We start from the raw sequence: 27,258 nt of genomic DNA on the forward strand, positions 1-27,258 counted from the left end.
GGATCCTGGCCGCTCACGGACAAAGCCGGTAGCTGGTTTCCGTTAGCTGCTGCCCTCACCCCGAAGGCGGGCGGAAGGTCGCCAGTTGGACGCACAGCCAAACTCTCAGCGCACTCCCGCGCGAGATCCCATATCACCCGGGAGTGCCGTCCCCATTCCGAGCTCCTTCTAGAGCTTGGCTCCCGCTGAAGCGCAACTTCCGCGCCCAAACCTTGCTTTTCCGACGGGCCGTCCGCGTCCAGCCGTCTCTTTCCGGCCTGCCCTTTCAGCCCCTCGCCCCCCCTTCCTCCCCTATCGGCCCCCTCCCCTGCTCTGGCCGCCCGCTGCGATCCTTTGGTGGCTGTGGCTAAGTGGGGAACCGCCGACCCGCGATCCGAAACGCGCCTTTGCGGCCGCCGGGCGCATCCTGTGGCCTCTTGCGCGGCCACCGGGACGCGGCGCGAAGCGGTCTGGAGGGCGAGTCCTTCTGCGGTCCCACCTCTGCCGCCCCGTCCCTGACACTGGGAACCAGAGCGGGGAGGGGCGGGTGTTTCTCTGTGGGGGAGTAGGGAAGAAGCTAGGCGGGTACGCGCGGTGCCCCAAGCCTGGAACCAAGGAGTGCGCGTTGGTCTTGGGCCCCGCGCGGGTGGAGGGGGGTCGCCCTGCCGCGGGGAGGGGAGGCGGGGCACCGGGGCGTGTCGGGAGGCTGGGGCCGGTGACACTCGCTTGGCGAGGGTGGGGGCGAAGCGCTGCGGTAGTGGGGGGAGGCTCCGGCCCTGGTCTCCACTCTAGGCCCTGGTGGGGGGCGCATCGCGGTCGCCGGAGCTTTCAGCAGGGGGCGCTGCTCCGGGCGTTGGGCGGGGGTGGGGTGGGCCAGGAGGGGGGGCCGCGGCTGGCCGCGCACACTTCCCCCATTATTAAACACTATGTTCAAAAGGCGCCGGGGGACTTCCCGGAGCCACGGAGCCCGCGCCGCCCGCCCTCCCGGCCCACGGAGCCCATGGACCTGAGTGCCGCCGCCGCGCTGTGCCTCTGGCTGCTGAGTGCCTGCCGCCCCCGCGACGGGCTGGAAGCGGCCGCCGTGCTACGAGCGGCGGGGGCTGGGCCGGTCCGGAGCCCGGGGGGCGGCGGCGGCGGCGGGCGGACTCTTGCCGAGGCTGCGGGCGCCGCGGCTGTCCCGGCCGCCGCGGTTTCCCGGGCCCGCGCCCCGCGCCGCGCCGCGGGCTCCGGCTTCAGGAACGGCTCGGTGGTGCCGCACCACTTCATGATGTCGCTTTACTGGAGCCTGGCCGGGAGGGCTCCGGCCGGGGCAGCCGCTGTCTCCGCCTCGGGCCATGGTCGCGCGGACACGATCACCGGCTTCACAGACCAGGCGACCCAAGGTACTTACACCTCTTATGTGCCCGCCCATCCAGTCAGGTCCTGGGCTGAGACCAGCCCCGCAGCCATGCCGCCGCTCCGTTACATTTGGGGCCGCGGCCCACCCTCAGGTGATAGAAACTTCGCTGAGGCCAACACTTTCCAGCCCGCTGCACCTGGACTGTGGCGAGAGTCGCGGCAGCTCCCGGGGCCCGGTCCCGGAGGGCTGACTGGTCCCTCTCCCAGGTCGCCCTGGCCTTGCAAGCCGGCGGGTCACTCTCGAGGCGGCAGGCAGAGGCTAAGATTCGCTTCTTGGGGAAGGGTCTGGAGTGGCCTCGGGCTTAGAGCCCTCGGAGAAGAAAGGAGGGCAAGAGTTGTGTTCCCTGGAGTCACACCGAGAGGAGACTGCACAGTGGTGAGGGTGATGGCTGCTTCCTTGCAGCAATTTCTGCAGCTTCCAGCCTCCTGGAGGCCACACAAATTGGGGGAAGCCCAGGGAAAACTAGGGCAGAGGCAGGTATCAGACTAAAGTAAATCGCCCTGGAGAGGCTGGTGGCATCACCAGGTATGAGGAGTGCCCTGCTCAGCAGGTTGGTTTGGGTGGTCATGGCTTGTATGTGTGTGACGTGTGTAGCTATGGGTGTCTGTGTCTGGTGCTGGGCCCCTGGGAGAACCAGAGGTCAAGGATTCTGGTGGTGCGGGGAGGAGAGGCCTGCTGGGGACCCTGCAGGAATGCAGGCCTCTCTTAGACAAGCACCCCACCTTGTTCTGCCCTGGGCCTTCCAAAGGTAGGATGTAGGTGAGGCTGTGGTGTGGCTGCTGTATGTCATCTGGATTTTATTAATCTCCATTGAAATCACTAAAGCAGACAGATAGAGAAAATTTAACTAATTTCAGGCGGAAATGCAAGTAATTTCGGCTTTAATTCTATCCAGCCAGAGACCCAGCATGGAGGGCAGGAGGGAAAGAAAGGCGAATAGGGTTGGGAAGTGAGCGGGTGGGGCTGAGGCTCCCTGCTTGGGAGCCACTGAGTCAGTACACCTCAGATCCTAGCCTGGGAAGGCAGGCAGAGGCCTTGCAGTGACCAGGTCATCCATCCCCGCCAGCACATGCCCAGTGCCTAGCACAGACTGCTTTATTTTGGGTACCTGGACATCCTGGTACTCAATCTCCAAATGGCCCTATGGTTCGGTTAGAACTATCAAGGCTTCTCTGACGGCCTGAGGTGGTCCCTGGGCTGGATGCTGGGATACTTACAGGAAGCCCTAGTTCTGGTGCACAGGGACAGGGAATACTCTAGACTGAAAGGTGCCCTGTAGGCTCCCAGGCTGCAGAAGGGAGAGTGCTGGGCTCTAAGCGGGCACAGGCACCAGAGTCTTCTTAAGGTTGAGCTAGTTCTAGCATGGTCTCAGATAGGAGATAAATCCTTTCTGGGGAGCTCAGCTTGGCTGGTTGAGCCTGAGAGGCCTCCTCTCCCTCCTCCCTCTTGGGGGAAATGGAGTGGCAGGGCTGGTGAACAGGGAGAGGCAGAGGATCTGCAGGGAATCTCAGAGAAAGTGCTCCTTGTGTGGCCCCAAGTGTGCTTCTCCAGCTTCCCTCTCCACCCTGAGTCTCAACTTGGAGCAGGGATGCTTGAGGTCCTCAGAAGCCATTGACAGGGACAGAACCAAGACCTCAGGGCCTGACATTCGTGGCTGGTGAGCAAATCCCCAGTGGTGGGGGGAGTCTGCACAGTCTCTCCGAGTTTAGGGGCAAAACGAAACCATATGACCTCCTTCAAAGGGAGCTCCTTATCTGCTGCGTGGTGGAATTTTAAATTTTTTTTTTTTTCTGAGCCCAAAAAGGAAAAAAAAAGGAGTGTCCACATTGGAAATAAAACCCCTAAGCCCGAGATAAGTCACTACGGAGGGAAGAATGAGCTCGCGAAGGGACAGACAGGCGGCTCCTGGAAGCGAGACCTCATTCGGGACGCTGCCCTCACTGCAGCAAGGTCATTCGGGGATGCCCCGCACCCCGCCGGGAGGTTCCTTTGCCGCCTTTGCCCCTCTTTCGGAGGCCGCGGGAGCACCGAGAGGAGGTGCGTTTGGGATTGCGGTCGCGAGCAGCAGCTCCCATTGCTGTAAGACCTGAGACCTTGGGCGAGTCTGGCCCCTACCTAGGCCTCGGTTCCCCTTCGGCAGAGCGAGGTTGGACTAGAGGGTTTTTGTGGCCGTGCAGACGAATTCTCCTGGACGAATCGCCGATCTCCAGCCTGCATGGGAGACCGAGGCCAGCGGTGATGTCCAGGCTGGGTTGGGGGAACAGTGGTAGCGGAAGAGTTTTCAGGAGACAAGAATTTTCCGTTTTCGCACAGCTGGGACTTTCGGCTCTCCTGGGGGATCAGCAGGGCAATAACGATAAGTCTCCTTAAGGCCCAGGACCTCAGGAGTGGGCGCACGACTTCTTTTCACCACCGGAACTCTGATCTCGGATTCTGGCCCCGCAAATCCATGGCTCTGGGTCAGGCCGCGGAACTGTAGCCACCTTCAGTCCTGGTCTTGGGTGTAGGGGTGCGCTCCTGGTCCCGCGGCTCAGGGATATGCAGTGATGTGGGTTGTTGGGGTGACGGGACTTTTGGCTTCCTAAACCAAAGCCCGGTTCCGATAGCCTGGGCGAAGGCGTCTGCTGCTCTGGGCCAGGCTGGCAGCGTTCAGGCTGGGGCAGAGACGCGGGGTTGGGCGCTGGCTCCAACAGGCCTCGCTCCCATATCGAGGGCAGCTGGGCCATTTGCTGTTAGGAGGCCCCGCGCCGACAGTGTGCAGTATTCGCTCTTACTCAGCTCTTTCTCTCTGTCCCTGCCGGTCCCTCGCAGACGAATCTGCAGCCGAAACAGGCCAGAGCTTCCTGTTCGACGTGTCCAGCCTTAACGACGCAGACGAGGTGGTGGGTGCAGAGCTGCGCGTGCTGCGCCGGGGATCTCCAGAGCCGGGTCCAGGCAGCTCGACTTCCCCGCCGCTGCTGCTGCTGTCCACGTGCCCAGGCGCCGCCCGAGCGCCACGCCTGCTGTACTCGCGGGCAGCTGAGCCCCTGGTCGGTCAGCGATGGGAGGTGTTCGACGTGGCGGACGCCATGAGGCGCCACCGTCGTGAACCGCGCCCCCCCCGCGCGTTCTGCCTCTTGCTTCGCGCAGTGACAGGCCCTGTGCGGAGCCCTTTGGCACTGCGGCGTTTGGGCTTCGGCTGGCCGGGCGGAGGGGGCTCTGCGCCAGAGGAGCGCGCGCTGCTAGTCGTCTCCTCCCGCACGCAGAGGAAGGAGAGCTTGTTCCGGGAGATGCGCGCCCAGGCCCGCGCACTCGGGGCCGCTCTGGCGGCACAGCCGCCGCCAGACCCAGGAACCGGCACCGGGTCGCCAAGGGCAGTCACTGCGGGCCGCAGACGGAGGAGGACGGCTTTGGCCGGCACGCGGACAGCGCAAGGCAGCGGCGGGGGCGCGGGCCGGGGCCACGGACGCAGGGGCCGGAGCCGCTGCAGCCGTAAGCCGCTGCACGTGGACTTCAAGGAGCTCGGCTGGGACGACTGGATCATTGCGCCGCTAGACTACGAAGCGTACCACTGCGAGGGCGTTTGCGACTTCCCTCTGCGCTCGCACCTCGAGCCCACCAACCACGCAATCATTCAGACGCTGCTCAACTCCATGGCGCCAGACGCGGCGCCGGCCTCCTGCTGTGTGCCCGCGCGCCTCAGCCCCATCAGCATCCTCTACATCGACGCCGCCAACAATGTTGTCTACAAGCAATACGAGGACATGGTGGTGGAGGCCTGCGGCTGCAGGTAGCGCGCGGGCCGGGGACGGGGCAGCCGCGCGGCCGAGGACCCCCAGCTGATGAGCAGCAGAGGGCCAGCCTGTCACCGAGCGTGGGTGCAAGTCCGATGTGACCCAGCGCCCTCTCGGAGGAGGGAGAGCACACGTTCACACTGACACACACTCGTGCAGTCACACACACATTTACTGGGGACAGCATGTGAAAGCCTTGAGAAGAGATGCCCTGCCGGTACCGAATGTCAGAGCCTTGTGTATTTTGCAAACAGATAACCGTGGCGCCCACTGCCTCCATTTGGGGAGAGGAAGGTGTTTGTGCTTACGTTGCAGTAACAGGCACGAAAATCAGGTAGAAACAGGTTAGGAAATTGGAAGCTCCAGAATGGGAGAACCAAAGGGGTACTCGAGCATGTTTTATCTCACCCCTTCTTGTCTCCGGCCCGACGTGGGGGCATCGCTTCCCTGGGTGGCTGAGCGCTGCGTGGTGCACTCCGTGATCCACTGCAAGGCTGTAATGCCCTTTCCGAGGGTTTGTGTTGCATGGGGCCGTTTGCTCTGGAACTGTTGCAAAAAGCATCTTTTTTTTTTCTTTTTTAACTTTTAAAATTTAACGTGCCCCTGCTTCATTTTTGAAAGGGAAGTTTTGTCTGAAAGAAGGTGTTGTGGAGCTTCCCAGATTTGTGCAAAGGTCGGTACCGCCCCGCCCCCCCCGCCTTTTTTTTTTTTTTTTTTTTTTTATTCCAATTGGAAATGTTCTGGAAAGTGGAAAGGATATTTTTCTTTTTGTGGGGAAGTGAAATGGGGGAGGGGTTGAAACGGCTGAGTCTGATCTAACAGGATATTGGGGTGGGATAGGATCTGCCAAGTTCAGAAGCTCCCCAGCTGGTCAGGGGGAGATGGTACCCATGCTTTGGGTGGCTTAGGAGGAAGTTAGTGCAATGGCTGGGAATGGGGAAGGTGGGGATGGGGGAGGGGAGCTACTGCTTTTCCTAGAGACCTGCCAGGAGGTTTTCCTAAGAAGCCGGGGAAGAGGCTCTCAGGGCTTGAGAGGCAGGGAGGTGTCCTGGGTCCCACTCCAGCCGAGGACTCTGCCACGTAGGTGCAAGCTCCCAGGGGCCGACCCGGGCTTGTGCTAGTTATCAAGTAAGTCGGCCTCTGCTTTTTACCTGCATTCGCTATGTTGTTGCTGTAGTTTTTGGCAGTGCGATAGTAACGGGAAGTGAAGCCACACAAAAGTGCTTTTGTCAGACTTCAGCTCACAACCCAGATCTTTAGAGCAGGGGGAAGGTCTGCCCCTTCCCCTCATCAGCTCCTTGGCTTGGCTGCTGTGCCCTTGGAAGGGCAGGGCCTTGGTGTAGGGGAGCAGAGGTGGAAGCCTATCCCCCAGTTGCCAGATTTTGCCCCGAAGAGTCTTATCGATGGGAGGATTTTCTAGGCATGTAAAAGTGAGTTCGAACATTCAGCCTTCACTGTTTGGTTTGATTTGTTTATGCCTGGGAATCCTTTGTGGCTTTTTGTCAGTAGGCTGGGAGAGGGAAACTAGTTGGACTCCACCTGTCTGGGGTGAGGGCTTCTTAGAATAGCCCCGCAGCCCTCCCAGTGCATCTGTGTGATGTGCAGGACTTTCCCCTTCAGAGTCCTGGGGAGCATTAATTCCACCCTGTGTTGGATGCAGGACAATTCATACACATTTTGATTCTCAGTGATTACACTCTTGAGAGAGAGAAGACAGACATAGGATTTAGATACAGCTAATTTACTTATGGGCCCCACCTGAAGCAATTGGTTTTCATCCTGTAAAATTCTCCCAAAAGAAAAAAAAAGCACGTGTTACTCTTAAAATTAAGATGTCCCCCTTCCTACTATGTGAATTTATATTCTGTGGCTGTATGAGTAGCTATAAATAACCAGAAAATGAACAGTGTCTTCAGGTTAAAAATTTGAAAAATATCCCAAAGTGGCTGCGCTGGTACAATTCCACCTTATTTTAGTGACTGGGCAAAGATTGTCCCTAAATTTGTGGATTTTGCCAGAGACGCCTCACTCTCGTTTTCTAAACGAAGCTTGTCATAATGAAGAATTATATAAAAATATAGCACTAAAGTGTTAAAAGTTGTAGTATTAGAAGGTTTAGAAAGGAAGTTAATGACAAAGTGCAGTTAAATGTTATTTTGAAGAAAGTCTAGGGTATTTAATATCTTTGAATAAAAGCAAACATTTTGATAGTTTTTTAGTGACTAGGAAAAACAATTTTTTGGGCAGAAATGTCTTTAGCCTGGCTTTTTTATGGTAGGGAAAAGAACTGTCAATTTCCCCTCATTCCTTCTGATGACCTCCTTCTAACGAGATGTGTTGTGAGTGGTGTGGGAAGTAGGTACCTTCCTGCATCCTGAGTTCAGGTGGCACCAGGGGGAGGGGTGTTGTCCTTGGACAATGACCGTTCCTTCCATGGCCCCATACCCTCAGTGTGCTCTTTGTTTACTGGATAAAAGGAATGCTTCCCAGATTTCTCTGGAGCAGGTGAAGCCCCCAGGGGCCACTCTGCCCAACCCTCTGGCATCTCAGTCCATTCACTAGGTGAATGCAGAGGATCCATTTCACTTTGTAAAAATGACAACAAAGGGCCAACACATGTGGGACAGACGGCTTTTTGCTGCTAAGATGTGGTTTAACTAGCATTGCCAAGATGTGGAGAAAAGCGTTCTGCCAACACAGTTGGTAGTAGCACCCTGAGCTCTCTTCTAGGTAGTGGGGGACAGGCCTGGGTGACTGGCGTGAACTCAGCTTCTCTGTTGCAACCCCCAGCTGGAATCTCCAGTCACTATGGATGGGAGAACTGACAGGCAGAGAGAAAGCATGTCAAGACTGTGAGTAAAGGCTGTCCCCTCAACCCCAGTCTGAGCTCACCAAAGTCTCCCTCCTAAAGTAAACAGAATTTTCCATTTCGTTGGGAGAATTGTGCACTACTAGTTGACATCATTTGAACCATGATTTCCAGGTGGTGAGTAGGATTTGGTATCCCTTAGGGAGCTCGGGGCAGGCCAGCTGGGGCCCAAGGGGGACTGGTGCTGGGTCTGTCAAACACGAAGATAGTCTGGTCACTGCTGCTTGAAGCCAAGGCTTTCGTGTTAAGGAGGATCACCCACACTGGCAGGCGGGCATTTCCACTGATGCCCAAACACACTTGCCTTGTTGAATCCTGACTTTCCAAGCAGCTGCGCTGGGTCTTCCAGAGAAGGTGGCAGGCTTTGCCGTCTTAGCTTGGGGAAGTCAGGCTGGAGCTGTGCTAAGTCATTGTATCCATGCTCCCCTTCACCGTACCCTCCTGGCAACAATATGAGGTGTGGATTTTGTGATAGGAGAATCCAGACTCCACGAAGCCCAGGGCAGTCTCTTCTCCCTGGCAGCTCTCATGATGTCGGCAGGAGTGGGCGCCTCACCTCGGGTACTGAAGAGAATACCGATAATCCCGTGGATGGAACAGGACGGAGTGTAATTCAGTCCCTACACATTGTATATGCTGTCGTCAATTTCATTTAAACCCACAGCAGAAAACAACTAGGATTTGTAGACTGATTTTCTTCTTAGAGCAGGGAGAAAAATGACGTTCTTTCCAAAAGCAGCTAGTGCAGAGATAAAGTCAGGCTCTTCCTGTGCTTGAATCTGGTCTCCAGGAAATCCAGTGGCAGGAAGAGAGTGTCCTGCGGCTGCCTCTGGGTGCACAGCATCACTGGGCCTCGCTGATTCTCATGAGAACCTGTCATCTCAGGGAGACAGACCTCCCCCTGGCCCTCAGTGGGCCATAGGCCAAGAGGCCTGAGTCAGATCGCGCAGTGAGCCGGAGGGAGCAAGGCTCTGAAAGCGGCAGTCTAGCAGAGGGAGCTTGGGCCTGCGCTTGCCCCTCAGAAAGTGTCTGGATTGGGAAGGGAAGAGAAGAGAAGCTGCCGCCGAGTGAACCCAACAGCCAAACTTTGGGCGAGTGGAAAGTAACTAGATCCCTCTGGGGGACGGTACATCTGAGCTGCACCAGAGTCAGAGCCCACTGTGGGCTTCCGAGTGCCCAGAGGCAGCTGCTCCCACAGCATGGCCTGCGCCCGCCTCAGGGGAGGCCACTTGGGCCAGGGCACCACAGGGCGTCTCCTGAGAGAGGTCTGAGGCTAGTTATGGGCAGTCACCTCCCTGCTGGAGCTTCATCTTCTGTCCTGTAAAATGATGCCCTCTCCAGTTCCAAGGTTCTAGGATTTTACCTTGCCCTAAAACCCACTCAGACAGCTTGAAGGCAGAGCAAATGTGACGGCTCCTGGAGAAGGTCCTCTCCCAATCCCAGTCCCAGAGCCATGTCTTACAGGTTTCGCAGCTCTTGCCTGTGCGTGTGCATGTGTGTGTGTGTGTCCATTTTACTCCTATCCTCAGTAGGTGCCTCATGGATGTGCTTTGAATTCCCCTGGGCTGAGGCAGGTGCGGGGAAGGCCCGCACCTTGAGGGTGGGGTTCAGCTACCCAGAGCCAGGAGCTGGCTGAGGGCACTGCCCACCCAGCTGCAGTTCCTCCTGTGCTCAGTGGGGTGCGTACAGCCACACTCAAGCTGAGACTCTGAGAGAGCTAGTGCTGGGAAGGGCTCTACCTGCTGCCGGGGCCTCTGCAGGCAGAAGAGGAAAGGCAAGGCTCTGCCTGGTTGGTCACCCAGACAGGGACCTGGGACTGTCCCAGAAGCCCTGGACGAGGCAGGCAGGACTGTCCCAGAATGGACTCCTTGGGTCCCCACCCCCTCCTCACCACCATGCCCATGTCTGGCTCTTAGGTCCCCTTGCAGCTTCCCAGGAGAGTGACCCTGGGGTAGCATCAGACAAGCTTATCTCTCTCTTCCTTTTTATGATCTGGAAAATGGTGGGAGAGATTAACATAAAGAAGCACCAGAAGGGAGGACCGAAAAAGATGTTTATTTCTAAGTTTTCAGACAGCCTGGCATCTTGTACCTGGAACCTCCTGACCATATAGACTGGAGCAGAGCTGTCTTCCTCCCTCTGTGCTTTTATGGGCTTTAATCTGTGTGCACAGCTTAGTACATCACAAATAGTAACTCAGAGTGAGGCTGTAGTGAAAGAAGCCTATTTTTTTTTTTTTCAGGAGGGCCACCGTCCTAGCCTGAGGAGACACCTGGTGGACACAGACTGCAGGGAGAGGGTTGAGAGTTGGCCTAGTGAATCACAGGGGTGACTGAGGGCCCAGAAGTTGCCACATGAGCTCTGATCATCATTCATGGGTGCTGTCTGCCCATCACCTGCAGGTACCCACCTTAACCAGAGCTTGGCTTGTGGCCTGCAACTTGGCGACAGGCCTTTGGCTGGGCAAAGTTTGGGCTGGTGCTTCATAGTGGCAGGAGCAATTACAGCAGAGCAACCCAGGATGGGTGGTCATTGAAAAATGGGTGTGAAGTCACTGAAAAATCAGACCGAGTTTCAAGTTATGCTCACAGTTGCTGAAAAAGCAAAAATATGCCCTTAGAGCAGCAGAGCAGCAGAGCAGCGTGCGGCGGTCCACTTCCTCCTCCTGTGCAGAGCTTGCAGGCCCCTTCTAGCATCTGTGCATGGTGCGCATGTGTCTGTGACAACAGAAAGGGCTGGTTTCTCTCACACATTTCCCTGACAATGGCAGGGGGGCTGCAGCGGTCACAGAAACTTCCGGAGAGACATGTTTCTGTACAGTCAGGTGAATTTGTTGGCAGGACAGCTCGGTGACGATATAAGAAGTACCGTTTCACTTTTTTTGTCAGATGAACTTCCTTCTGCTAGTTTAGAAATGCTTCACTCCAGAGAGGGCCACCTGGTAGAAGCTGTATTACAGAAACTTTTAATCCCTTTTCTATGTCAGGGGATGCTGAGATAAACTGTCTAGAAAAACAAGGAGAAGCTTCTGACTGTCACACCCAGGCCACTTCCGGCAGAGTGGTACAGAGCTGCCAGGGCGTGGCCAGCTGCTTTGCATCTGCATTCCTGTTTCATGACCTTTTGTGTTGTGGGCCAACAGGAGTGCCACGTAGTGGGGGTTGGAGATTTGGCCTGGCAGGAGGTGGGCACATAGCTGTCTTCTCTGCAGAATACCTGCACTGCTCCATCTGACCAGCAGTGGCAACAGCCACACCCAGTTCTGCATCTAGCTCCTGCCCAGACCTTTGGCTGCCAGAATCTAGAACCATGGCTGACCAAAGCGAGACTTCCGAGTAAGGTTAGTTCACAGGCATCCTGCTGAATTAGGAGACAGGAACTAATCCGAAGTACACGGGGCTAAACTTCCCTCGAGGACATTTCCTGAGCTGCAAGATGGGAAGGGACAGCACTGAAGCTGGTGAGCTGGTGCAACTGCACACACCTTTTCTCTGTTTTTCAGTACTCACAGGTCATCCTGGGGAGATCTCTCATGGGCCATGGGCAGCCCATGCCTGGATTTTTTGGTGAATGAGTCCAAAAAGCAGTGACCAGGTGGGGCTGAGGGCCTCCCCTTACTTGCGCCTTTTTATCTCTGAGTGACTGAGGGCTGCCAAGGCCAGACAATGCACATGTGTCCTGCATCCTCCCCTGGCCTGGGGCAGCAGCAGCCGGGCTTGGGGTGAGTAGGCTGGCTTGAGGAAGGGGATGCCCACAAGCAGGGCTCATTTCCTGGGTCAGGGCCTGTCAGACTCAAAGTCAGCCCTCTAGCATTCTGTTTAAAAAATGATGACGCAGTTCAGTGAGAAAGAAAGCTCAGGATAAAATGTGTTTTCTGGCGGGGAAATACTCACGTGTTCTAAGCCAGGAACAGAGACTCTCAAGAGAGGCATTCTCTGGCATTCTCTGCCTTGGATAAATCATGGATTAAACATGAGCATCCTTAGAATAATTTTATTTTTGTATTTCACTTTACACTGTAATGCAAACAGCTTTTATGTTTTCTTTGACAAAGAATCATAATTGAGTCACTTTCGGTCTTTTAGCTAGAAGCATTTCACCCTAAATGAAAAGTTAATGCATTTTTTACAAGGATTAACATGCTAACTACAACTTGCTCTTTCAGCAGATGACAATAGGGGTTCTGAAAAGTTTGGACAAAGTCTTTTTCTTTTTGCATACAAATAAAGCAGCAGATCATTTCTCTGAAGGTTGTTGCAGAGTTCCCGTACCAGCTTACAAAATGATGCTGTTTAAGTAGGCCTTGGGTGGGCAGCAGAATTCTGCACGTGACGAGTGGCCTGCAGCTTAAAAAGCAAATTTCATCTGATTCCAGTACTGTGATTTTAAGGAAATGGTAAAACTCAAAGTGCTGGTAATGCCATCAAGGCTCAACACGCCATTTCCTCAGCAGCTAAAGACAAAAATAATTATTTTGGTGAGGGGATAGAAGTCCTTTCGCTTTGCAGTGACACCCACTTTTTCTTAGCTTGGCTTGGGAGTAATGAGATTGGGGTGGGGGGGGACATTAAAAACTCATTTAAGGCAAACTGAAATTTCCTTCGTCAGCATTCTTCCTGCTGGTGTAGCCAGAGCAGAACTCCGAGGCTTGCAGGCTGGGCTGTCTCCTTGCTGCCTGGCCTGGGTGTTTATTTGGGCAATGCAAGCTGACGTCGTGAGGTGTTGCCGATGCCTAGGCCAGCTAGCAGGGAGCCCTCCCAGGGCTGGTAGAAACCTATGTGTATATGTATTCTCAAATTTAAATAGATTGTACATAGTGAAATGTAAATGACATGTAAAACAGCAATCTCTATTTTTCTTATTATATAGCAGTATATATTTGTTAAACGTGCTTGTATACTCTTCATTAACCATTTTAATATTTTGTACATTTAAGTTGATTAAATATTTGATTCATAAAACCGCTCATGACTGGTCTCTAAAGGAAAACATTTTTAGCTTTTGTTACTCAGCCTTTCTGTGTTACTGTAGTCCTCAACTCATTAATAGAATAGCGGCCAGCTATTGAGGCATTAGGACTGACTGCATTTTAACAGTGGGAGTGACATAGCAGGCCTGGCTCTACTTGCCTTTGTGCCGATCATTCCCTGCGATCATTCTCCTGTGTTGTCAGATCAGGTGTAAGGCTGGGGCCTTCTGGCATGGGGGGCCGCACCCTGGGTCTTGGTTACTGGTACGAAACTGCATAGGATGCTGCTGCACACAGCCTCACATGGCATGAAGTCACTGCACAGCAAGGTAAAAAACATCAAGCCTGGGTTCAGGAAAGGAGGCCAAAATACAGTGGAAAACATTTTCTCTTTGGGAAGTGAGCATGATAATGTGTAGAGTGAGCGCTGTCATTCCAAATGCAGTTTGAGTGGACAGGTTTTCTGTGTTTATACATCTCAGGCTGCTGCAGGACCTGTCTCACTCCAGAAAGCATGAGCCCTCCCCTCCTGGAGGCTGCACAGTTAAGTCTCTGAAATCCCAAGGCATAAAGTCCCATGGAAGCCGCTTCCTCTGCAAGGCCAATTACATACTTCACAGAACCCAATAAGGTCCTACAGCAAATCTGACAGGGCCTTTTTTGCCCAGTACTCTTCGAGACAAGTACAAAAGCCTGTGCTCGGTGACACCACGAAGAATGCAGCAGGACAGGATCAACCACACAGCATCTGTTGCTATCCCAGCTCTTGCACCTGACTTTTGCCTACAGATGAAGGAGAAATCTATTTAATGTGTTACTTAAATATTTCTGGGAGAAGACTAATGACAGAGCAGCAACTGTAGGAAGTTGACAAGGACTTGGCCTTATTAGTGACTTGTTACCAGGATTACCTCTTTTGGGATATGGAGCCTGCTGGATATCCAGCAGCCCATGTTCATGGTGAATCCAATAGCCCACAGTTTGTTAATGCAGGTTCCTATGGTCATGTGACTTTCTGGTGAAAGATCAAGAAAGCCTGCTTTCTTTTCACTACTCCATTTCATATTACTAAATAAAGGAATCTCTTTCTTTGGAAGAAAAATTGTGTTCCCCTTTCAACTAACTCATTTGGCAGGTAAAATAAATGTGTAAGTTCTACGACCGTGTCATTGAAAACTGGAAGGTCTTGTCATGCTTTGTTTATAAGCATCTTTTTTCATTTTCTTATTTTTCAGTCTCCATTTGACCTACCACAGCATTCTGTGGTTAGAGTACACATTCAGTAGAGTAGTAGTCACAGAGAGAAAGGAAAGTCGGGGATGGCATTTAAAATTTTATCTAATTTCCCAGACACTGATAAGAGCACATCTAAAAGGCCTGTCCATGACTAATGGTGAAGGCGGCTAAGACTGACTTCTCCACTCCTTCCCTGGTCCTGTCAGGTCCTGGATCTGCCTCTGATACCTGCTCATTTCCAAGCAGGCCAAGGCAGAGATGCCTCCAACTGCTGTTCCATTGATGGTGGTGCCCAACATGGTCATGGATGCATGTGTTCTTGTGCCCTAGGAACCCTGTGACTATCTGCTCAGAAGGGACAATGATCTGGGGAGAAACTTGTCCACTGCGATGTGCCACCAGCATGCAGCCCTATAGGCTGTGGGTGTTTGCCGAGTCCTAATCACATGCAGGTGCGCAGCCCTTTGCAGTGGCCAGTAGTAGGAGGAAGCCCAGATGTTCTGCAGAGCCTGAGCTGGGTGGATTTGCAGAGGCGGGATTCTAGTCCCTCTGTGAGGGAGGGAGACCCTGCAGGTGCACCGCGCCCCCTGACTGTAATGGGCGCCCAGTCACAGGGTCACATTCTCATCCCAGGGAAGAGGAATTTTCCCATAGACTTACGCAGCAAGGAAATCTATCCCTGTGTGGGGAGGTCAGCACAGGCCCCTTTGCCAGAATGTTTGAGGAATGCAACACAAAATGAAAATGCTCGATTATCCCAGAGCACAGTCGTGTGTATTGTTGCTGTAATTCCCATTTGGGGTGCTGCGCAGGGTTAGTGCTCAACGAATAATAAACTACATATTTGGTAGTTGCTAATACCCAAACTCCAGAGGTTTTCTAATTGTAGAAGAATGGAAGTAACAGTTGCAGCCGTATCAGACAAGATGAATGGGACACAAGGGATAGTGGCCTTGCTTCCTTGCAGTCCCCCAGTGCCAGACACAAACAGTCTGCAAGGATTCAGACATCCTTGAATCTATCTGACCCAGTTGTGCACAGCTCTGCTGGGGAAACTCTTAAGGGACGAAAGAGCAAATGTCCATGTCTGCACTCCCACTGATGTGTCAGTTTTAAGATGAAGAGGCCCTGAGATGCGATTTCCTGGTAGTCTGATCCAATGTGAGAATTGCACTTTTTCATAGCTTGCCTATTAGGCATGGTATAAACTTTTTATTAATTTAGATAACAAAATTTATAGACTACCCTGAATAGCAGGGTATGCCATTCAGGAGGGAAGGGCCCTCATTACTCAGACACTTCCCATTAGGACCCATATTCGATATGCCCTGACAGTACAGAGATGACTAAGACAGAAGGCCATCTTCTAGGACTCTCCTGAGGGAAGGGGTGTTGGTGGAAGCAGGGAGGAACAGACTTCAGAGACACAATTCCCGCAGCAATGATAAGTCATTCAGTAGACATAGGCCAGGCCAGGGGTCATGAAGGCTGGCAGGGCATGGGAGGGTGGGAAGGACTGCTCCGGGAGGCAGGAGCAGTTGGTATTTTGGGCCATGTCTCATGGGGTGGGGTAGAGGATGGGTGTTATCAAAGCTGGAACAGTGATTCCTGTACAGGGGAGCCCACAGGAAGCTCCCATGCCTAGCATGAGACCAGGTGGCTATGGAAGAGTTGCAGAGGTGCCGGCCATGTGACTGCAGCCACAGCACTGACTCCCAGTATGTGGGCTTGCTTTTTCTCAATCCACTGCCTTATGCATTTTTTTGCCCTTTGAAAACTGGTCTCTGTTATAGCTTTCATTCTTTTAAAACTACTCATTTATTACCAACTATCTACTCTTCACTTCCTCTGTCAATCGGGTCCTCATTTGCCCTTTGCGTGGCTCTCTTTGCTGGCTCTCCACTTTTGCTAGGCTTGCCCCCTGTGGCCTCCAGGAGGCAGCATGATGCAGTGGAAAGAGGGGATGAAGTGGTGGCTCTGGAGTAGAGGCCTGAATTGGAATATGGCTTAGTTCATTTTCTGTTGCTATAATGGAGTACCAGAGACTGGGTAATTTATAAAGAAGAGATTTATTTCTTACAGTTCTGGAGGCTGGAAAGTCCAAGATTGAGGGGCTGCCATCTGGTGAGGACCTTTGTGCTGCATCCTCCCTGGCAGAAGGTGGAAGGGCAAGAGAGCATGATAGAACAACAGATCATACTCGCAGCCTAAGAGCATGCCTTTTATTACTGGCATTAAACCATTCAGGAGGGAAGGGCCCTCATGATTCAGACACTTCCCATTAGGACCCACCTCCCAGCAGTTGCCTTGGGGATTACGTTTCTAACACATGAACTTTGGAGGACACATGCAACTACAGCAGAATCCCAGCTCTGTCATCTACTAGCTGTGAGGTTCTTAGCAAGGCACCTCAGTGGTGATGTGTATAATGGGCATAGTGAGAACATCACAGGATTGGGAGGCCTAACTGAGACACTGTAAAGGTGTAGGGGTGAGCAGCGGGGGTAAGAGATAATCCTTATCTGGATTAGCTCTCATCCACTCCAAACCACCTATCCAAGTTCTACCTGTTCTAGGACTAGGGGCAACCTCATCCTCTTCTCTTTTCCAAGAGCTTTCTCTTTATAGAACCGTAGAACCACCCAGAGCTTTCTCTGTCTCTCACTCATGCTCTGAGGATGCTCACCCAGCATCACACTCAGTGACACCAGTCTTGCTATAGAGATGCCTTCAGCCTGGTGGGAAGGACCAGACCCATGTCCTACAGATACTCCTCACCTGGGCCAGTATGATCACTTACCCATGTCTGTATGGGGCACAGGCAGGAATTTCAGTCCTCTTAAAAAGTGATTAGAAGAACACTCATATGAGCTTCGCTGTCCTCAGCATTCCTGCAGAAGAGCTTCATTCAAGGCCCTACAGATGCATTTGTTCACAGAGCACACTCAGTCCCAGCCTCCAACCTCTCCTTAAGGCCCACCCCCAAGGGAAGGAGCAGCCCAAATATATCCTTGCCCCTTCTCTTCTGCAAGAGAAGGCCAGGCACAGAGATGTCTCATGCCACCTAAGAAATGCTTTGCTTCCCACATCTGTTTTTTTTTTTTTTTTTTTTTTTGAGACGGAGTCTTGCTCTGTTGCCCAGGCTGGAGTGCAGCGGCCGGATCTCAGCTCACTGCAAGCTCCGCCTCCCGGGTTTACGCCATTCTCCTGCCTCAGCCTCTGGAGTAGCTGGGACTACAGGTGCCCGCCACCTCGCCCGGCTAGTTTTTTGTATTTTTTAGTAGAGATGGGGTTTCACCGTGTTAGCCAGGATGGTCTCGATCTCCTGACCTCGTGATCCGCCTGTCTCGGCCTCCCAAAGTGCTGGGATTACAGGCTTGAGCCACCGCGCCTGGCCTACTTCCCACATCTTTTCTAAATCGACGTTAGAACATCCTGGGCTGTGTGCAGGGAGGCCTACATGGGCTGAGGCCAGAAAGCTAAGCCAGGTGAGCAAGTGTTATCCCTGCATAAGAGCCAAAATGCTGACTGCTGGAATCAAGTTACAAGCCTGGTGAAACAGTGCAGGGACTGAGATACCACAGGGTCCTCCGCTATACTAAAGAGAAGAGAAATGAAAGGAAAAAGGAAAAACACGTTTGCTGTCCTCCTTTAGGTAACATTTTATAAAGCATCTACCATATGCCAGGCAACATACTAAATGCTATATGCATGACCTCATTTTATCTCCCTTAAAAAAAATGAGGAGCAGGGAGGTGAAGTCTTATGTCACAAACCTAACAAATGACAGATCTGGGATTTGAACCCAGGTCTTCATTTACTGTGTACAAGAGGAAATAGCCTTTCTGGAAAAGAAGCAATGAGACACCAATGCAGGAGATAGCATGGTGGGATTTTAAAATAATTATTTTTACAAATTCTAAAACATCTCAAACTTCCAAAAAATCTGCAAGTACAAAGAACATTATTTTCCCCTCAACCATCTGACAGTAAACAGACATGATGCCCTCACCCCCAGATACTTGCGTGTCTCCAGTACAAACAAGGACACTCTCTTACTTCTCCCCAGTACAACCACTGAAATCAGAAAATTAACAGTGGCATCTTACTCCCAACTAATCTTCAGACCTCATTCAAGTTGTGCAAATTGTCCCAACAATGTCTTTTATAACAAAAACATCCAATTCACAATCAGATGTTGTGTCCAATTGTCACGTCTCTTTAGTCTCCTTTAATCTGAAATTTTTTTTTTTTTTGCTCTTTTTAAAAAATTATTTTAGACACAGAGGCCTTGTTTTTTACACAGGCTGGTCTCAAACTCCTAGCCTCAAGCGACCTTCCCAGCTTGTCCTCCCAAAGTGCTGGGATCACAGGTGTGAGCTACGGCACCCAGCCTGGTTTTGTTTTAAATATAATGTAGGATGAAGAAAAATCAAGCCTTTGGTGGTCCCTGTCTCTCCAAAGGTTGAGTGGAGAAGCGTATGGTGAGAGGCCCTTGGTGGCCATGGACATCAGGCCACACAAGCCACAGAGGGCTTGTGGAGATTCTGATGGCTCAGAACAGACTAGGAACAAACATGGGCATGGTCAAGGCTCAATCGCTGAGCACTAGGTAACTCTGCAGGAAGTTAAAACTTTCACAAAGACCATCTATGTGGTTGACTGGGACATACAGCCAGAGCTGCTTCTGGAAAATGGATTTCATCCACTGTCCATTTTAGTCTAATCCCTAATGAAACAGAATGAACTTCAGTCTCTTGAAATCTGATTCTTCCACCTATGAAAAAAGCAATGAGAAAGGTGGCTTTTCATTTTAAAAGAGAGACTTTGAGCTGAGTCTAACTCAGGAGAACTGCTCAAATTGTACCCTCTCTTCCCAACCCAGAGATCAGGCCAGATGAGATCAGAAATGCTGGTAAAACATTTATTTCAAAAATTAATTTGGTGCTCAGATGATAAATACAAATTAAGAACCAGTATCTTTCTTAGGCTCTAAAAACCAGAAATAAGACACAATTTCATACATGCAGACTTTTGAAACATGGAGTAATGTTTAAAATAACAGCTAAAAGAAAAGCTCTGAATGTTACTCTTTATTCTGGTAGGTATGATTTACCCAGTATTGTTTATGTGCCTTGATTTAGTATTAGTGAGTATCTCCTGTATGCAAGGCACTCAGAGCCATGATTCCTAGTTTCTAATATCCAATTTCTAGGCCTCTCATGCAGATGCCAATAAAGGCTCTGTGTGCAGCCCTGTGCTTATGGCCTGTGTATCTATTAGCTCTTCCCCTTGGGCTAATAGCACTCCTTGTCTAGAGCTTGGCTTTTCCCCTCTGAGAAGTTACTTGCTGTGATGTAGAAGCTATGCCAAAGCACAGTAACTCATTCAGCACTTAGCAGTAAGTTGGCAGCAAATCAGAGCTGAATCTTTCATCAGGGGGCTTTAGGTTTTGAGGGGAGGGACATCTCATTGTCCTTAGGGAATGATAATGCCATGAGGGATTTCCTCTAGGAGAAAAAGGAATATTTCTGATACATCATCAACTGTCACTGCAGTATGTGTTTCTCAAGATTGAGTCAATTTAGGGGAGGCAGCAATATTGTCAGCCCAGGCCAGGGAACACGTGTCTTCTCTGCCAGACCTCAATGTGTCTAGAGAAGGTGAATTCACATAACTTAATGGCTGAGTTTGGTTCATTAACAAAATTTCTTTCCAGCAAGTGAAGTTAATGCAGAAATAGAGAACTAATGTATGGTAATGCTTTACTCAGCAGTTTAAAAGATGCTTTTAAAAATTATTCACTAGAAGATTTCCAGAAGAAAAGAATCATTAAGTAGCTAAGAACTCTATCCTTGATGGCTAGCACACTATTTGGCTCACTGATGGTCTTTAATAGAGTTTTAGTACAAGAATTACAGAAGGAGCAACTGCATGTTGGCACATCCAAACCTGCTTCGGGACAGCCCAGTGCCTCACCATCCTGGCTCTGGAGAGGAGGAGCCTGCAGGGAGCTTACAACCTGGCAGGCTAAAGCTCACCATAGAACTTGCTGGTTGTCTTGTGGCAGGAGGCACAGTTGGGGTCCTTCAACAACTCTATCTGGTTAGCTGACCACGGTAATGTCTGGTGAACCTTATTCTCTGTCTAGTGCAGGTACATTAGACGTCACACTGATAATCTCAGCCAAGATCTATGCTAAGTTAGTCTGGGCTCATCTTCATCTTCTGTCTTAAAGGAGACCCAGGTTCACTTCCTGCTCCTGGAATGTGAGTGTATCCTTGTCATAATCACATACACTTCACATGTCTAACTATACTCTTAACATTCACTGATTTCTTTTACATTTTCTAGTAGGTATTTCATAATTTCCTCCAGAAGAGCCTATTCTACAATGTAATTCAATTAAAATCAAGTACATGTAGACTTTTTTTTCATCTGCAAAGATCCCGCCTACCAAAATAAACCATATGGTGCCACTGGGCATCTCGTGCAAACATGAGACTCTGTGTAGATCACTGTGTTCCCTGAGTCTTGGAAAATGTATGGTTAAACCTATGGAATGATTCATCAACTGTGTTTACTTGAGCCTGTAACATGGCGAGCTGAGAGATGGTTTGTAAGACAAGGGTTCTCACTTTCTTCATTTCTAGTAGCAGTCTTCAAAATTAAACATTTACCTACTAAGTCTAGTACACTGACTGCCTCCATGTACGGGCAGTGGGGGCTTGTTCCTCAGGCCAATTTACATTTTGGACAGGTCATCCTTTAGGGAGTCAGCAATCATGTTTGCCACTTCCTGGTTAAAATGGGTGATGAAAGCATGAGGTATGTTTTTCTCACAGAGTCGAATGTCTCCTTCTGGAAAATCCTTCTTAATGTCTTCATAGTATTCTTTTGGACACCAGGGATCTATAGTACCATAATAAAATGTAAGCTGAAAGACAAGACAAAAACATTTTATTAGAAAACACATTCCTTTCCTGACACAGATATGACACCAGCAGCCGGCAGTGCTCTGAGGACAGCACCTATGCCTGGCCCTGGGAGCTAGTCCCTAAGCGCTCTCCAGAGTGTGGCTCTCTCAAGGTAGCAAGGCTTCGCAATGTACAGGGGTGCACTTAGAAGAATTTGGTGGGAAGATACCCATGCTGGGAGACTCTTGTGTGATAGATCCCTCATAATTCACTGAAAGGACTTACCAGGAAAGTTTTGTGTACTGAGGTTGGGATGGACACTGGAATGAAGGCCGGTGAGGATGACGAAGAGAGTTATTGAGACACAGTCACCAAATGACTAATGACCAGTTAATAAACTTAGTTGTTTCCAAATAGCCACATGGTAGTCATATGGGATATATTTGTTGAATGAATACAAACATGGATCAGATAGACTCAGGCTTTCCAATGTAGCTGATGAAATGTGATCAGAATCCTAAGAAAAGGTTCTATGCAGCCTGTATGTTGATTCAGTGGCGAAGTGCAATAATCATACTTTAGTTGACAGCAAGCAGCTGAATGGAGACAGAGCCTCCTCTGTGGCATTACTAAGACCCTGAATGGATATCTACCTAAACCTGCATGTGATATGTGTGTATACATTGCTCTAGGCTGCTGTGTTTCACTGAAAAACTGCTATGTTCTAGTTCTGTTAGTTCTAAAAATAAAGGCGAAAAAGCAATATCTTATATTCCGAAGGATAGATAGTGGCAATTTCTACAAAAACCAAGAACTAAATCTTAAAGATCCTTTGACCTCTGTTATCACTGAAAGAAAGAGTTGTGCCCAGCTCCAGCTCCTAGCTGGCCAGCTGTAGTCACTTGCAGCTTCCCTAATATACCAAATGTGCTCCCTCACTCACTGAATTGCTTACTCATTCCTTGGATCAGCAAATACACATGGAACACCCACTTTGTATTAGGAACCTGGAACATAGAGATAAGACAGTCTTGGGGGAGGGGAGAAGGGGACCCCATGTACACAAAACAATTTGAGAGCTCAGGTGAGGCGCAGCTGGTCAGAAGTGGTGGGCAGGAAAGATTCCCCAGAGTTGATGCCAGAGTTGAGTCTTCAAGCTGGGGAAGCACACTGTGGGGAGAAGATCAAGCAAACCAAAGCCTGAAAGAGCATGGCATGTGTGGGGAACTAGAATTCCACATGGCTGGAATATAGGGTGGTGGGAGATAACACTGGAGGGGCGGAGAGGGATGAGGTCATGGACAGCATTTTCTATGCATGCCAAGGAGGTTGCACTTTATCCTGAAGTCCACAAGCAAAAAAAGACTGCACAATGAGGTGACATGCTCAGGTCCCTATGTCAGGAAAACCGCTCTGGCCACAACAGGAAGAGGGATTGGAGGGGATCAAGTGGTGGGGGAGGAGGGTGCGGGGAAACAGGCGTTATTGCTTACTGGATAGTTTTAGTGTATCAATTATTAAATCCATGACCTGAATATGGGACAGATGAGACTGATCTTACAAAAACAATGGCCTTTATTACAATAGCATGATGTCTTAACCAATATTTAAAGACAGAGTTCGTTAAAAACACTTTATAGAGGAAAAAATTTACTCCAGAGAGTAAATTATGAACAAGTAAACCTCAAGTAGCAGACTTACTGTGAATTGCTTCATGGAGGTTTCCTTTTTTTAAAATTATATTTCAAATTCTGGGGTACATGTGCAGAGCGTGCAGGTTTGTGGCATAGGTATACATGTGCCATGGTGGTTTGCTGTACCCATCAACCCGTCATCTTCATTAGGTATTTCTCCTAATGGTATCCCTCCCCTAGCCCCCTACCCCTCGACAGGCCCTGGTATGTGATGTTCCCCTCCCTGTGTCCATGTGTTCTTATTGTTCAACTCCCACTTATGAGTGAGAACATGCCATGTTTGGTTTTCTGTTCCTGTGTTAGTTTGCTGAAAATGATGGTTTCCAGCTTCATCCATGTCCCTGCAAAGGCCATGAACTCATTCTTTTTTATGACTGCACAGTATTCCAGCTTCATGGAGGTTTTCTTGGTTGTTACCTGGGGTTCCAGTTTTGCACGCTGCAGAGGGCCTGCAACTTACAGATTTATCACTTAATTCATTCTTCACATTCTCCTACTTTTCCTTACTGCAACCATTTCCGGGCATTCCAAAGCCCCTAAAGCCAAAATTCATTTTGCCATGGTTCTTAGCAGAGTAAGAACTTCTTTTGTTTCCTGGAGAGTGTGAGAGCCTAGCAGTTGCCTGGTTCTTCCTCCTGGTCTCAGCTCTTTCTATAGCTCTAAAATGCTGCAACCTCACAAACACTGGGAGACTATCCTGTCCAGTAGTAGAAAAACAAGTTTCTCAGGATCTCTCAGCAACTACCCTACTATAGCTTTGCCTTGAAATACTATCAAGAGTACAAACTATTTGCAGGTATCAATTATCTACCAATAGTGCTGATAACATTAGGCTCTCTCTAAGCTACTCCCTACACTTACCACCAGCAATCTTTTCTATTGTATTCAGGAAATAGGATAAGGAACAGTCGCTATGCAGTTAACTCAGCACTTCCTCAGAACAGGGAACACTGCTGAGAAATCTGGAAAGTCAGACTTGGGTTCATGCCCATCAGGTCTGTTCCTCTGCTCCAGGGCATGCTCTCGCCTCAAAATCTCTGGACCTTGAGGCAGCTACTCTAGGACCCTCACTCCAGTACAAGCTACAGTGTGAAGTCCTATGATAATGGCAGTCAGCTTAAAGGAAAGCCAGATAGAAAAGACCTCATCTAATACAGTCTCCTCGACAAGAAGAGCGTCACTGTACACACCACTGTTGCTTTCTGCCTGACATTTCAGACTGTTTCCATGAAGAACGTACCATTTACTTTTCTGTGATGCAATTACAACTTGAAATGCTTCCAATGAGAAGTCCAGCTTGATGAGCCCTCAGCACTGAGCATCCCTGTGCATGCAGTTAAAGCAGTGATTTGAGCAGGGGTGATCAACATGGATTAAGGGACCTGACACCCACCTTGGGGTATCAAGAGACAAATATGTCCAAGTAATTATGGGGCACATGTCCAAGGCATGTGCTGGGAACCTCAACAAAGAGTGGTGTCAGTGTTCAAGACAGCAGAACAGTGAGGAGTCTAGACCTCCCGTATGCTTATCTGATTTTATTTCTCAATTCTCTACAATTGTTAACCGTTTGAAGTGGGCCCCATTCGGTTAAACGCCCAACTGATGATGGTGGGCTCACATTTTTTAAAATTTTGTTTTCTTTTACTAGTTCTTTTTCAGGCTATATTCTCTAAAGGGCTTCCTATGAAAGTCTTGGCTTACAAGTAAAACACGTGGTTATCTAATGCCTTTACGTACACTGGCTTGAGATACTTCCTTTTCCCTATAAATTATAAATCACAGGCAATAGATCTGACCAGAGGACTCTGCACCTGCAGCCCTGGACAGGAAAATGAGAAAGTATGGAGTGTGTGGTGGCACTGGCGGGGGATGGGGGAGGAGGGGTGAAGTAGAAAGAAAGAGAAACAACTGGACACCAAAAACATAGTGGTTAACAGTGCATACTCTTATTTAATGGTATGTAAAAATGAATCGCAATGCAACATGATGAACCGATGGGCTGAGAGTAATGGCCAGGCTCTGTGCTAAGTAAGCACTTTATATGTATTATCTTGTTGTATCCTCCCAACAATACTCTAAGGAAAGTACTGTATCCATATTTTACAGAAAAGGAAACTGAGGCTTAGCAAGATTAACCTGCTTATTTCAAGCAATTCTGCATTGAAGAGCTGGGCTACAAATCCACAGACAACATTCCTAACCTGTACCTTTTGCTACTATTTACAATTCCAGTAAATAGACCCATGTTATAAAAACACAAAACCTGACAACTGACAGGTCTTAAACTGGATATGAAAACTAACAGAGTGTGAGAGTTGTCAACAGGAGCTAACCCAGCCATCTTTATTTTTATTTACTTATTTATTTTGAGGCAAAGTCTTACTCTGGGCCCAGCCTAGAGTGCAGTGGTGTGATCTCAGCTCACTGGAGCCTTGATCTCCTGAGCGCAAGTGACCCTCACACCTCAGCTTCCAGGGTAGCTGGAACCACAAGTGCATGCCACCATGCTCAGCTAATTTTTAAATTTTTTTTGTAAAGACGAGATCTCCCTATGCTTCCCAGGCTGGTCTCCAACTCCTGGGCTCAAGTGATCCACCTACCTCAGCCTCACAAAGTACTTAAATTACAGGCATGAGCCACAGCACCCAGCCTTCCCAACTAACTACCTTTATTTAAAGCCTTCTCACAGTCTATGTAGCTCTTCTGAGGTACTGTGTGTCATGGGGGTGATAACCGCTGTGAAAGTACTGGTATTGTTAACAAAGAATCACAGGCAATCAGCAGGATGTTTACATTCAAAGGTTTAGAAGAAAATAAATTATTTCCTGTAGTGTATTTCTCCTTAGCACTTGTTTTGGTACTCATGAGAGTTGATAAAAAGTATACATCATTGTGATAGAAACTTTTCTGTTTCCAAATTGTCATGTTAAGTAACCCATTGTTTTCTATTAAGCACAAAATGTAACTTTTTCAGTTCTAAATTTTGATTCCCCAGAACCACGCTTTAGCTTTTCCTCCTGTGTTTTCTGCAGGAAAGTGGATTTATGGTTACTATGGTCTCTTTGCTCATAGATGAACTTCCCTTTAACTCTTTAGTGTGTGCCTAAGGAGACACGTCCCTCCTAAAATATCCCTGCAGGTTGCTACAGCTTGTCCCCATGTTTGTCCTTTCTCCTCCGTGCTTTCTCTTTCTTCCACTTTTTGGGGGTCTACAAGTGGGTACTTTTGGACAGTGAATTACTTAAGCTGATAGATTAAAATGAGTTGCACCAAAAATGACTCTGAATCTATCCCATATCTGGTACTGGGCTAAGTGGCTGACATTCAGAAGTGTGTAAGACGGTCTCTGCCCTGGAGCAGCTCACAGACTGGGTGAGAGAACAGGCCTGTATAAACTGGCTCTCAAACACAACAGGCAGACAGAGGTATGGACAAAGCCCTACGGGACCCCAAAGCATGAAAACCCAAATTCTGCCCTGAGGGAGTGAACGTGAACAAAGCTTTGTTTTAGTATAATGTGGAGTTGTGAGCTTTTATGCATTACTAATAGCGGACTTATAGTACGAACAAAGAAATATTAGAAAGCATCTTATGACTTAGCTAATAACTAACAAAACTCACTTTCAGTGACATAGCAACATCTTAAAATAATAAAAATTTTAAAAGCCACAAATAAAAATATCTATCTGAATTATTTCTGTCTATTCAATAGGACAGTAGGACTACAGGCATTACAGGAATAAAAGGGCTAATAAAATGAAAGTTTTACATATATATTTGCATATATATTTGTTTTGCATATATATTTATATATAGAAAAATATATATATAGTTGTTGTTAACCTTATGGATAAACTGAATTTTAGAAGCTCTTTAAGTCATAATTCATCACAAAGTCTAGTTTGGTACAAATGAGATCTCATCAATACAACTTGAAATGTTTCCAATGAGAAATTCCGTTTGATGAGCCCTTGGCACAGACTACTTCGGGTAGTCAATTTGTGGGCTGCCTGTTTTGTAATACAGTGCAGGCCTGAGCAGGGTGGTAAATGGCATTTCTGGGGGTGTCACGTTGAGAGTGAAAGGGCTTCTCATAATGTCTTTATATCACAGTGTGGTAAAGTAATTTTATTATATTATTCTAAAGTAATTTATGAAAATACTCAAGCTCCTTATGCAGCCAGAAGAGCGTAGTGCAGTGAGTGCAGTGTTAAGACTGTACGGGTCACTGAGCCATATCCACCTGGACTGGAATCTTGGTTCTGCCATTTATTGGTGCTGTGACCCTGGACCAGTTACTTAGCCTCCCTGTGCCTGTTTACTCATCTGTAAAGTAAGACAGAACTAGTTACCAGTGGGCTAGTTCTGAGGACTGGAAAACAAAGTATATCAAGTGCTTTACACATAGTGGGAACTCTT

The 27,258-nt window shown here is 49.3% G+C and overlaps 2 protein-coding genes across 6 annotated transcripts in view; one reads left to right on the top strand and one right to left on the bottom strand.

Annotated features, from left to right (window-relative positions):
- Positions 1-390: 390 nt before the first annotated feature.
- On the top strand, positions 391-5,216 carry GDF7 (growth differentiation factor 7). The gene is made up of 2 exons (XM_025354747.1): positions 391-1,361; positions 4,190-5,216. Exons 1-2 carry the CDS (start codon positions 980-982, stop codon positions 5,149-5,151), a joined length of 1,344 nt encoding a protein of 447 aa, XP_025210532.1. The 5' UTR covers positions 391-979; the 3' UTR covers positions 5,152-5,216.
- Positions 5,217-18,114: 12,898 nt separating this feature from the next.
- LDAH (lipid droplet associated hydrolase) overlaps positions 18,115-27,258 on the bottom strand; it is a 152,065-nt gene continuing 142,921 nt past the window's right edge. For all 5 annotated transcript variants that reach the window (XR_003115341.1, XM_025354641.1, XM_025354640.1 and 2 more), the window contains one exon: positions 18,115-21,162. Coding sequence is in view for 4 of the 5 variants with exons in the window: in XM_025354641.1 (XP_025210426.1) it covers positions 20,971-21,162 (192 nt within the window). In the remaining variant the exon portion in view is untranslated. The remainder of the gene's footprint in view (positions 21,163-27,258) is intronic.

Source organism: Theropithecus gelada, chromosome 13 (genome assembly GCF_003255815.1).
Source record: "Theropithecus gelada isolate Dixy chromosome 13, Tgel_1.0, whole genome shotgun sequence".
Classification (NCBI taxonomy): domain Eukaryota; kingdom Metazoa; phylum Chordata; class Mammalia; order Primates; family Cercopithecidae; genus Theropithecus; species Theropithecus gelada.

Bases quoted from the DNA above. Each gene is read 5' to 3' on its own strand.
- GDF7 (XM_025354747.1), top strand. From the start codon at position 980: ATGGACCTGAGTGCCGCCGCCGCGCTGTGCCTCTGGCTGCTGAGTGCC. The intron at 1,362-4,189 runs GTACTTACACCT...GGTCCCTCGCAG, and splicing joins CACAGACCAGGCGACCCAAG to ACGAATCTGCAGCCGAAACA.